Source organism: Xiphophorus couchianus, chromosome 2 (assembly GCF_001444195.1).
Source record: "Xiphophorus couchianus chromosome 2, X_couchianus-1.0, whole genome shotgun sequence".
NCBI lineage: Eukaryota > Metazoa > Chordata > Actinopteri > Cyprinodontiformes > Poeciliidae > Xiphophorus > Xiphophorus couchianus.
In genome coordinates this window covers 17,017,258-17,030,134 of record NC_040229.1, presented here as the reverse complement: position 1 = coordinate 17,030,134, position 12,877 = coordinate 17,017,258, and the positions used below count along the sequence as shown (strand labels likewise).

At 41.1% G+C, this 12,877-nt stretch overlaps 1 protein-coding gene across 1 annotated transcript in view; it reads right to left on the bottom strand.

The window, feature by feature from the left end:
- LOC114161196 (transcription factor Maf-like) overlaps positions 1–9,323 on the bottom strand; it is a 49,371-nt gene extending 40,048 nt beyond the window's left edge. Inside the window, exons 1-2 of the mRNA XM_028044361.1 lie at positions 7,719–9,323; positions 1,518–1,588 (exon numbers count right to left, since the gene is read on the bottom strand). Coding sequence (XP_027900162.1) covers positions 1,561–1,588; positions 7,719–8,695 — 1,005 coding nt within the window. The 5' untranslated portion in view covers positions 8,696–9,323 and the 3' untranslated portion in view covers positions 1,518–1,560. The remainder of the gene's footprint in view (positions 1–1,517; positions 1,589–7,718) is intronic.
- Between the last annotated feature and the right edge of the window lie 3,554 nt (positions 9,324–12,877).

Below are 12,877 nucleotides of genomic sequence, written 5' to 3'. Positions count from 1 at the left end.
GGGTGGTACCGAAGGAGAGGAGGAGGCCTGCTTGGGCGTGGGCTCTGGCGCTTCCTTCTAATGTGCCGTCTCCACTCCCCTCCCTGTGACCTCAGCGCTCCTGACAGCAAGAAAGTGCTGAAGCATGCAGGTGTCCTAATGCTGCAGGCACACACAAGCGAACGCGAGACCGTGCTGCACACACACCAACACACGCACACACAGATGCAGGAATCCTACATTACTTCCCTGTTTTCTGCCTGATTTTCAATTCTTTCAGCACCTGCCTACATGCTGCCAGCGCTTCCAATGCTTTCAACTGTTCATCTGTATAAAAAAAAAGGGACTTTTGATGAAGTGTGTTTAAAAAAAACGAATATGCATGTGCTTTGCTAGCAGAACACACGAGGAAAGCAGAGTATGCTGGCGGCTGCACAGTAAAATTAGCTGATGCTGATGGGGTAGTTTTCCACTGTCCAGCCTTTTAAATGCATGAGCTAAAACCTGAGGTGTCCAGAGAGTGTCCTGTCCTGTGCCTGTGTGTGTGGGTGTGTGTGTGTGTGTGTTGGAGAGGGGGTTGGCATTAGAGAGTTGTATTACAGTGGTGATGAGTCGCCTGACTGCAAGTCTGATACCTCAGCAGCACCCAGCATTGACCAGGCCTTTAAATAAAGCCTTCGATCCTCCAGCAGCAGAGAAGGTCACCGCTTGCCTCTGGTTACCCTGCCTGTCTGTCTGCATCCACGGCCAGGAGCCCTCCTGCCATTCATCCCTCACCCCTCTCACCCCTCCACGCCCCCCTTCATTCTGACGTGGGATTCCAGGTGCCTTTCATTTTCTCTCAATCCCTCAGCTCCTTAACTTTGCTCTAACTTCCTTCCAGCTTTGCTCCTTTTCTCTGCTGCTCTTTGCCGTCTGGCCTCTTCCGTCTAATTCAGTTTTTCTACTGGAAATGTCAGACCCCCCAAAAAAGAAAAAAAAAGCAGTCCTTGCTTTCCCTTTCTCACTTCATCAGTCCCACCATCCATCCATCTCTTTGTCAGCTCCAGATAAAAATAATGTCCAGGGCTTTTTGTTCTTTTTCTCCTTCGCACTGAGAGCAGCGAGGAAGAAGGAAGTCATGAGAGGTCAGAAGAGAGGGGAAAGGTTTTGGTCTCATCCCATGAGTGCTGTGCATGTCAGCCTCTGTCATTCAGGGAGCACTTTTAGAGCCCGAAACATTGCACATAGGAAAAGTTTAAATGAAAGGAAATTTGGATGTTGTACTAGTAAATGAATAAATTAATTAAAACTAAAAATGATGATAATACCGCAGCTGGTGTTTAGATCCAAACTTAGTATAAACAGCAGAAATAAAATTAATTGTGTTATGCACCCAAATCCTGTTTGTCAGTGTTTGATATATGTAGACCAAGCATATTCTTGAAAATGTGTTTCTTTTTAATTTTCTCCCGTTTAAAGTATCACGTAGGGAAGAATACTTTCTACAAAAGACACACTTTTTGTAAAATACAAAAAAAAAAAAGGGATGCGTTTACCGCAGTCTCCAGGCTGGTGGGGCCAAGAAAGCACAGCTCTCTATCACAGATGGAGGAATTTTCTCGACGTCCTAAAAAAGAACAAAATAAGAATTAGTTTAAGGAGGGAAGGACACATTAGTGAAATTCAGCTTTAAGCATCAGATTTAACATTAATGTGGGGAAGTTTAATTTAAAAAAAAAACAAATACTGCAGAAAGTTTAGTGTCATAGCAATGAGATATTAAAGAATCCAAAAAAAAAACCCATTTATTTTCAAACTAACTTAAGCTGATGATACAAAGAGGTACCTTGCAAGGTAATGACTTCCTAAGGATATTTCATAAATACATTTCATAAGGAAATTTCAAACAGTTTCTAAATCTGTGCATATATTTCCGCTCAGTGCGGTGCAGTGTTTAGCACTGTTGCATTGCAAGATGCACCAATCTTGGCCTGACCTCCTTTCTACAGGGAGTTTACATGTTCTCCCTGTGTTCTTCCAAATGCCCCTCAGTATGTGGGTGTGTGTGTGTGTGTGTGTGTGTGTGTGTGTGTGTGTGTGTGTGTGTGTGTGTGTGTGTGTGTGTGTGTGTGTGTGTGTGTGTGTGTGTGTGTGTGCGTGCATGGTGACCTGTCCTGTGATGGACCGACAAACTGCCCCTGCCTACAGATCTCGGTCTTTATACAAAAGCTGGATGTACATGTAAAACAATATTAACTGAAAATAAATGCCCACATATATGTTTGTTTATGGCAACAGTTTCATTTTTAATTAGGTGATGAAAAATGCACAAACCAGAATGTGTATTAAAAACCTGCAACTCTGGGAACAATTTAGATGCAAGTAGGATTCTTAAGTTTCTTCTTCTCCCCCCTCAGTTTCAAAAATGACATGATTTATTCAAACACACAGGGACACTTACACACATTTATATTTAGCATAAAGTGAATTCATCTTAAAATTCAGTATGGTAAGGAATGGTCAAAACTTCATATCAAACTACATGTTGCAGTATTTGAAAGATTTGAACCCATACGAGCAACATTATTTACAAAAAATCTATTTATGACATAGAAATATATTTACTAATAATCTTTGTATTTTAAATTTGCTGCATCAGAGCTGATTGTTGATAGAGAAAGTTCATAAATCTCATAATTTTTTTTAAATGTTTTTTTTTCTTGGTCTGAGAATTGAAGCAATTAAGTGCTGGAGACTATTAACTCCCCTCTATCCATCTTTAAGCAACAATGAAAGCCATTTATTTCTCTGTAATCCGATTCATACAGCCGTCAGATGGACTCTGACCCATGGAGCTGCAGAGGAGTTCCCAGTCTCTGATCTGCAATGCAGGGAAGGGCTATCAGTTAGAAACTCACCAAATCCTCCAGCTGACTGACTCCCATAACACTAACTTTGATAACAGATAATTTAACCTATTAACAAATAAAGTGGCCTGAGAACTACAAGTCTAAATATGGGTGCCTTTAGAAAGCAAGCGTGTGCACACATTTCCACTTTGTGTGCCCGCTTTTCCTAACTCAAACAGCCACACGCTCACATAGTAGAGGCACACGTGCAGATGGCTTGGACATGGCAGCCTTGTTTGGGGTCAAGGCCTTTCCCAGGTACAAATGAAAGGGAGAGGCGAGACTCTGGAAGTGGCTGAACAACGCGGTGGGTCACCTTGCCTGAGAAAGAGATCAATGTCTGTTTGACTGGCCAAGGGAGAGGCTGCCTGCAGAGGAAGGGTAAATCACCCCTCGCTTCATTGAGATGCAGGTAAAATACACAAGGGTCGGGCTTGGCTCCAGCTCCACCCTGCATGACATAAACTCGTGCATGCCGACCATGCTTTCCACATCTCCAGAACTTTCCACAGCCTCTGTGCTCTGAAACTTAAACTACTCTGATTTTATTTACCCAAATCATCGCTCTTGCTCTCCAGCTGTGCATTCCAATCACAGTTTCTTGCACACATAAATTCAAATCTTTCTGCATAGAACTACAAATCCAGACCCAGACAATTAAATTTCCCTCACAATGCTTTCTGCTCGCAAGGAAAACAAATATCACACAAGCATCTACAGGCAAGAAGAAAGCCATGTTTACAGCTGTAGCATTCTTTGCACATGCAGAGTTGCGATAGGATGGGGAAGAGGTAAATTATTGAGGTTTCAAATAAATGACATAACTCAGGACACAACGAGAGGGTGAGAGGAGGGAGCAGCTCTGCCTCTGACAGAGCTGGATGATAAACGGAGCACAGAGGAACATGAATGCAGCTGATTTAAATCACTTTAAATGTAAATGTTTATCGCATGGAGTGATGCAGATGCAGATTGAGTGGAAAAGATTGAAAACGTTTCCTCTTTTGAATGCGAATTTGTTTTTAACCCTTTGGGTTTGGTGGTTATTGTCAGGGGGCGGGGGGTTGGAATCAGGGAACAGAAATTCAATAAATATCACTTTGTGACTCCTACTGCTGCAAAGTGTATTTTCACGTTGACGTAAAATCTTTTTAAATTTAAAGTCAGGAGCCTGGAGTTAAATCTGTGGTGAATCTTTTGCCATTAAAAGCAGTTTTTTTTCCAGGTTGGATCGCTTTTATTCTGCTAAAGGAAAAATGAACAGGTACCTGCTTTTGAGTTTAGATGAACATTGTTCAAAGATGGTAGGAAAAAGCTAGAAAATTCCTCGGCGTCACGATAAACTGACCCGTTTCTTCAGATTTAATACGCTTAAGCTAAAGCACATGGACACCCCTCCACCACAAGGTCACACATCAGACCTTGCTCGCTGGCTACTGAACCCCCGCACACAAACAGACACTCAACAGACAATCACATCCTTTGTCCTACTAATTCTGAGACATTAAAGCAAAGCACATGATGATGATTCAAATGTCAATACTGATAAATTTCAAAGTGATTTCCCATAGTTGACCTGAAAGAGAAGAGACCAATATTGTGACAGCAGACAACTACATTATCTTTAATAACCTAATTATTGGACAGACTGCAAATGATCACAGCGCAGAAGTCAATATACCAAGCCTGAGAATAGAATTACAGTTCATAATGATGGGATTAATAATGCACCCTGTCTGTGCTTTACATGTGCATGCTTTTCCGTGAACTAGAAGGCAGCGAAAGGAGGACGCGGCAGAGGAAGCTCTGAAATGTTTGCTTCCTGTTCCTCCTGCCCTCTTTCAGCTACAGGAAGTGAAATCAGTGCTACTGAGCTTTCCTGGCCCTTGGTGTGACTAGAGGTCAAAGTCAGCAGCAATAAAAAAAACCCCCCCAAAAAACACATCTTACAGAATTTCCACAGCAGCTTGCAATGATCAGCAAATCTTCACCTATGCAAAACAACTGTACAGCAGATCTCCTGTTGTCCACATGAGAAGCTCAAACTAGACATTTGTGAATAACTGAACTGATCCTGTCGCCATCTCAGAAGGAAAGGTGACATGAAAGACTCACAGTGTCTCCGTACAGTTCCAGGGGTTATAACACAAATGTAATTAAATAGCTCACTATATTGACCTAATCAGATAGGGGGACCATAAATTAGTGGACACGCTCACTAAAAGGCCCTCTCCTCTCAGCTAGTGTGCATCTCTGATCGTTTATCATTTGAAAGGAAGCAGGATGGCAGCCAACATTTCCGTTGTCTCTCACTCCCTTTTTTAAATCACAGACAAATATTCCTGCAAGTAGGAGAGGATTCTTCATCAGTTTGGGCTTTCATGGGAGGCAGTGATGCAGAGATGAAACACACAAGGAATGGTCAGGATGGCCTGCAGTTTACGTTTAGTTGTCCTGAGATTCCCAAGCAAACTCTGTCCTAATATTTGTGTGATTTTTTTTTTTTTTAATAATTAAGGTAATCGGTTCTACAGGGACAGATCAGATAGTTTCTCTCCTTTACACAGACATACTGTACACATGCTTATCATAACTACAACGGTTTGAAACAGAATGGGTTGGTTTTGCACATCACCACAGTTCAGAGCCCGTTCAGCCCTGATCTTAACACTGCTGCTCTTTAAGACGGAACAGAACTGAAACCCTCTGCATGAAGCTGAATTCAGAAACCTGTCCGCTGCTGAAAATCCTAATCCCTGCGACCGCCACCTGCTTTTTAAATTTTATTCAACATTTCTACTGACCAAAATGGCAGGAAAAAAAAGTTTTGGGAAGAGTTTATAGAGTTTATATAGCGGTTACTACATTGTACTAGTTACACTGGCCTACTGGAAATATTAAGTATTGCGCATAACTTTGTCAAAAAGACTTAGCGTAGTTTTAATTTGCAACGTCTCGGATTTACTTTTTTTAAAATGTAAAAATAATATATATATTCGGTTTTATAAAAAATACGTTTTCTTTCATCTACACAAAAAGCTTTATTGTCACTAACAGCTTCGCGTGATGTCAGTCTGAAAAGAAGGACTCCATAAAAACTGTATTCAACTAGTGGAGCAGGAAAAAGTAAGAGTTTACTCTAAAATCAATCATTAACGTTGCCTTCATCTGAAACCCTGGAGCATGGATATCCGACAAAATGATTTCTCTTTTTTTTATATATATATTTTCTGTTTGCGGCTTAATTTTTTTTTATTTAAGAGATTTTTCCTTTTCTGGTTTTGAGCAACAGGTTTAGGCCGTCAATTTTATTTTTCATTTGATTTATTGTGAAAGGAAAACATATATAAATTTCTCCACTGGAACAAAGCCTTTTAGTAACAGTTTATTTGGATTATAAAATGTATGTAAATTAAAATAAATTACTTCATCATCTGCAGCTTGATGCTTAAGCAGGAGTTTATCCCCGAGCTGTCATTTTACGCACCATGCGTTCAACATTTGCGTTAGTTCTTCATCATGATTTACATGCGTAGAAACAAATCATTCAACCACTTAGTGGCATCTGAACTTTCCTTTTTATCTCTAGTTACGTTTCACCTTCAGTCAGAAACTGAAACAAAAATGCGGTGTGTGTGTGTGTGTGTGTGTGTGTGTGTGTGTGTGTGTGTGTGTGTGTGTGTGTGTCTGTCTGTGTGTGATGCGCCTTTGAAAACACTGAGACAGATAACAAGAAAACTGAACAGAACAAATAAAAAGATGATCAGGAGAATTAATTAGTTTTCCATTCATGAAGGTTTATTGATGAATGATAAATGAGTGGATTCCGCACGTTGACTTTAAAACATTTCGGTTTGTTTAATTAAAAACACCCGCAGTGTTCTGAATATTATTCAATATTTTTGATTAATAAAAAGCAAACACAATTATTTTGTTGCAACAAATTCACTGTTCTTTTTGTCTAATTAAAGCGAATTTTATATTTCCCATTTTAGTATTTTATCATCAGTCCCACCTGTTGATTAATCCATTGTACCTGTTTGTTAATCATGGAAGAATATTCTGTGAAATCACCCTCTGTGTTTTCTGTTGGGCCTTTAGTATAAATCAATACTGAGTACAAAGTTGCTTTACAGTCATATTCCCCATGTGGCTCCGACAGAAGCCAAAGTCTTGGCCGCATACAACTTTAAATATTAAGCAATGGTTCTGAGCAATGCAACAAATACACACAACTTCACAAAACAAAAAGAAAAACATAAAAAAGAACAATTAAAACAGCATCCGAACATGACCAGCATGCATGGTTTCACTTTCTCACCACAATCTCCAAACTTCTGATATGACAGAGTTTGGATATTTTCCACAATACAGTTCAAATGAATGACGTGACAATGAGATCATTTATGTTCAAATACATTTAAAATAAACATAAAATGAAGCTACCGACCCTGGGATTTCCCCCCCCCCCAATCAACAAATTCGGGTAAAAGAAGAGGCGCAGAAAGAGGCGCTGGGCAGCTAGCTCCTCTGCGCAAAATGTCTGTAAAGAAACATTAAGAAGCGGACTTGAATTCTTGAAAATGTGTCGAAACTGTTTATTTATGATGACGTTTAAAGATGATTAAATAAAAATCAAATAAAATCCTCGCTTTGACATGTAAATGAAGTTGAAATGACAGGATTTTTTTTATTATTATTATTTGCCTTAAACTAAAGCAGATTTAACAAACAGCTTTGATCAAATCCACACTCAACCGTCTTTTAAGTTTCGCGCAAACTAAAAGTTTTCTTTGTGTTTCAGTGTGAAGTTCGCGTATTACAAACTTTTTCAGCGCCGACACTCACATGAAAAACTCCGGAGATGAAGGGTTGTTGTCACTGCTGGAGCCTCCGTTTTCTCTGAAGCCGGTGCTGATCAGCTTCTCGTATTTCTCCTTGTAGGCGTCCCTCTCCCTGGCCAGCCGGGAGATCTCCTGCTTGAGGTGGTCCACCTGCTGCATGAGCTGCGTCTTCTCCCCCTCCAGGACGTGCCGCTGCTGGACGCGCTTGTACCGACAGGACTGCGCATAGCCTCTGTTCTTTAGTGTCCTCCTCTTCTGTTTCAGACGGATCACCTCTTCCTTGCTGACCCCCCGGAGCTGCCGGTTCAGTTCCCGCACCGACATAGTGACCAGCTGCTCGTCCGAGAAGCGCTCCTCCAGGCGCAGGTGCTGGTGGTTGCCCCCCGCGCCGCCGCCGGACTGGGACCCGGAGGAGGGATGGTGTGCCCCTGTGTGGTGGTGGTGGTGGTGATGGTGGTGGTGGTGGGGAGTCCCGTTCTGGGCCGCGGCAGCGGCGATGACCGCGGACACCACGGCGGCCGCTGATCCCATCTCCTCCCCGGCCATGGCGCCTCCTGCCCCGGCTGCTCCGCCGAACTGCTGCCCTCTGGCATAGCCGTCGAAGGTTTGGAGCTGGTGACTGCTGCTGATCAGCGCCTCTACGGCGTCCTCTGGGCTAAAGCCCAGAGCCTCGGGGTTCAGCTGCTGCTGGTACCCGGTCATCCAGTAGAAATCCTCCAAGTGCGTCTTCTGTTCGCTCCCTGATCCCGGACTGGGCGCCGAGAAGCTTGGAGAGGGGGGAACCGAGCTGCAAGGCGTGCTCATCGGGGTGGAAGATAGGGATCCCCCGGCGACCAGGCGGCTGCACTGGTTGATGCTGCGATCGGGCTCCACCGGCTCCTTTTTCACTTCAAACTTCATCAGATCGAAGTCATTAACATATTCCATGGCCAGGGGACTGGTGGGCAGGTCGGAGTTGCTCATTGCCAGCTCTGATGCCATCCTCTTGCTGTTGACAGTCCTCCAAAGGGGGTGAGGAGCACCTGTCAAAGTAGGCTGCTGAGACACGCACTGAGCCAGCTTGATTTCTTTATTTATTTTCTTCAAAACAGAAGGAAAAGTGAGTTCTCTCGCACTAATTGCGCAGCGCAGGTTCTGGTTTTGTGAGTCGATAAGTTTTTTTTCTCTCTCTCTTCAGTCTGTGTTGCACAGACGCATTGGAGCAGCGCTGTTTCCTCCCTCTCTCCCAGCGTGCGGGTGTCTGAGCGCCGCTCTCTCTGTTTCTACCGTTTAACACTTCATGGCTCCTTTTAGGATTAGTGCGCCAATTTGAGGAGGTTCACGTTATGTGTCCCGGCCAAATAGTTGCCTAGTAGAGAATGGGAGGAAAAAAAAAACAACTCCACCCTAGGATTGATAGATTTTTTTTCAAAGAGATCAGTCAGCCGACGAGTTAAAAACCATTGCTTAGTTTTATAGGCGTCCTGACGTCAGGACTGAAATATGAAATTGACTGAGACCCAGCCAATGAGCACGCCAGTCCATGAACATAATTAGCATAATAGAAGAAAAAGTTAAGGTTTTTTTTTTCTTTTTCTTTTTTACTGTCCGAGTTTATCAATGGGATGATTTCAAAAAAGTAACAGTTATCTTTTTTTTTTTGTCATTTTGAACTGAAAATGAAATAAAACTAGAACAATTATTAATATCATTATGTAAGTTTTAAAAATTGGGATGCATTCATCGTAGCTCCTCAAAGTACTTCTTTATATTGCAACAAATGATATTGAACATAACAGAATTAAAATGCATCAGAAATAAAAGTTATTTTTACTAAAGCATTCTGAGAAGCCAGACTGTATTAACTCGTTTATTTTTACATAGTTTGCATGATGCAGTTTTACACGTATTTTATTCATTTTATATCCAACTTGTTAATTAGTAAGTCAATCACAAACCATCTCTAAAACTGAACTTTTGTGTAATTCAAAATACCATAAGTTGTAATAGGTTGTTTTTCTCATCTGTCTCTTCAAACGGCAGATACATTGTTTATTTAACTAGAAAAAAAAGACAAACGGCAACAGATAGTGTAATAATGTGAAGTGAGTGGAAAACAGCAAAGAAAGGGTTTGCTCCGATTCAATTGCGCGATTTGAAAACCCAATGTCGCCACCTTTCGGTAGAAATGATCATTTACCTTGCGAGGTACTGCAAGCCCACTTCCACACTCAATGTCTCCCGCGTCAATGTAAAAACCCATCTCTCTTACAGAACAGTCTGTTCTGACAACATCTTCACATCTGTCCTCCTGGACTCCATCGTCCCAATCCCACATTATGATCACAGACTTAGTGTGTCTCTTTTCTGTATCTGTCTCTACTGGAGCATACTCCTCAGGAGTAGTGGCACATAGGAACAAACAATAAGCAGGGCTATACACACAGGGCCTCAGAGTAAATAAGAGTGCTCTCTCTGGATCATGTCACACAGGGGGAAGCTTCAGAAAACTACAAAGCCGCCAGCAGATAATCCAACTCCCTGGTGTCCTAAACACAAGTAAATATTCTCCTGGTCCCTGTGACTGTTCATGGGGACTTAATGTTAAACAGGAAGGATAAACATCGTGTTTTATTCATTAGAAACACACAAACAGAAGAAGCCTCTCAGATGCCTTTGAATAAATATTAGCCAGACATAATGTCTCATCTGATGCTGCTGCGCATTGTTGCTGACTGGCAGTAACTTTAAGGAATTGAATGTGAATCTAAGGCTAACAGAGCAATCTATTTTCATGATCGTCATGCTTTTCGCATAGTTTGAATAATTGAACCTTTTAACACCATTGCTTCAGTGTTTTCTGATTGTGAAATTATGACGGTTTTGACATTTTATTCTGCAAATACTCTTACAGGAAGCAAATAAAAAGAGAAGAAGAAAAGGTGCATTTCCACTCCAGGAAACTTTCAAGGTAGCTATCTATGTATACTTTTCTGCTATTTAAAGTGCAGGAACCAGGGCCAAACCAGATCACTGTAGTAAAACTATATTGCAGAAAATTGCAGGTGTAGGATGGAGATTTGTAAATGGAGAGTGCTGAACATTCTTTACCAGAATATTCAGAGTTTTTCCTGTTTGTATCTTTGTTTCTCCTTGATGGAATGGTGACCTGTCCGGGGTGTGCTCTGCCTCATGATTGACAACTTGAGTCTGACTGGAGTCTGATAAATACTGCTGCCACTAGTCAGATGGAGTTTAATGGAGAAAGTTTGGTGGAGGCATGCTTTGAAAGGCAGAGGCTCGAATGGACCCTGCAGCTCCAAGGAGGAGTTTTATAGGAATAGTTTTGTGCAAGGAAGCATTTAGGCACCCCAAACTAGCTGCCAATGATTTATCAAACATTTATAAAAGAATCAAGGCAACACTCCAGGCGTGTTTATGGTGAGGGGATAAAGCCATAACATAACATAAAGCTCAAAAAAGTCAATTTTACATAACACTTCCCTATTAAATGTAAACAAAATGATTTGTTCACATTTAAATTCTGCTTCTGAATAGTTTATTTACTCTTTCAGAAATGCTGTACATGTTTTAATTATTCAAAATCTGTGAGTGATACAAACTTCTCATGATTCTGAAGTGACTTTATTTCTGCTGTTTTGACAGAAATTTGTGAGACTCTATGTTTTAATACTGACTGGATCTTTAGTCTCTTCTGCCCAAACACAAGTAAAAAGGCAGAACTCTGCTGTAACGATGTTTATGTAAACGTCGGTCTTATAACATATTTCTATAAAGTTTGGTATGACTTTAGATAAGCCAAAAGTGTAACTATTCTGACATTGTCTTTGGTTATAGTTTTATTGCTGAAAGCCATTGCTTTTCATTTTTACAGTTCAAACCTTTGAGCCTGAAGAAGATGTCAGTTAGTTTTACTTAATACAAGTGACGGCTTGGCTAAAATAAGGTTATGGGTGATCAAATTCTTGAGGAAATTTTACTGAGCCTCATCATTGTAAAACTCTCCCTAAGGATATATTGGGCCCTAAAAAGAGTTTTATTTAGGGACCTTCTAACTACCATTAGGCATGGCAGTTAATGTAATATTATTTTTATATCATCCATGTTCAAATCCTATGTAATATGTATCTAGCATAAACATTACCAACGTTTACAGCAAGAAAGTAACATCAGCCTCACACACAAAATGGTGTTATCCCCATTTACATGACGTTCATTGTTTAGACTTAACATACCAATGCAACAACTGTATTTTCAGGAAATTGTATTGTACTGTCTATTCTGAAACCTTTCTGTCAGTAGCAAGATGAACTTCCTCAGGAATTTTAGCAGCAGTGACGATGTTGGACTGGATCATGTGTGCCAGCTTTTGCTCTCCATGTTCATCAATACATTTTGGAGGCGTGCCATGATGGTTAACCACTTCTTCTTTCTGGGGCCACAACTGACAGTTACAGACCATTGCAGACCAGGAAACCTCACCAGATATGCAGTTTTTGAGATGCTCTGGTCTTGCAATCATAGTTTAGCTCTTGTCAAACTAGCCTAAATCTTTACATCTGCCCATTCTGCCTGCTTCAGATCAACTTAGTGTATAAAAACTTTGCTGCCTAATATATCCCACCCAACAACATAGGTGCTATGTTCTGACTTCTGCCTCTGTTGATTACAGAATGAGGAATGGTGGAGCTTAGAAATAGCAACCCTGTCAAACAAGCAAATAAAAAATACACAGAGTTTTTTTTTTAATACATCCAGACAACATTAATTTAAACAGAAAAATTCAAAAATCAAGAATCACAAGCTTTATATTCCCTGAAAACAACTGAAGTCTCTCTTATGCAAAAAACAAAACAAAGCAAAGGTAAAACAAACAAAAAAAACACATCATGTCTGAATCAGACCTGTGAGAGAATTCTTACTTTTGCGGGACCCATGTTGGTTTCAGTGCCACAGCAGCTGCTTTGCCCACTTATGAGTTGGGCTGGTCCTGATTAGCATGTTTATATATACAGTATTAGGTCATACAACAGTGGATGCTACCTGCTGCGTGAGCTCTGAGGTTGCCAGATCTCCTAAACCGGGATTTATCTGCTTGGAGTCTCCTGGGTTAACAAGCGGAGTATAGAGCCAATGCATCAACTCCGTTACTATGGCCTAATA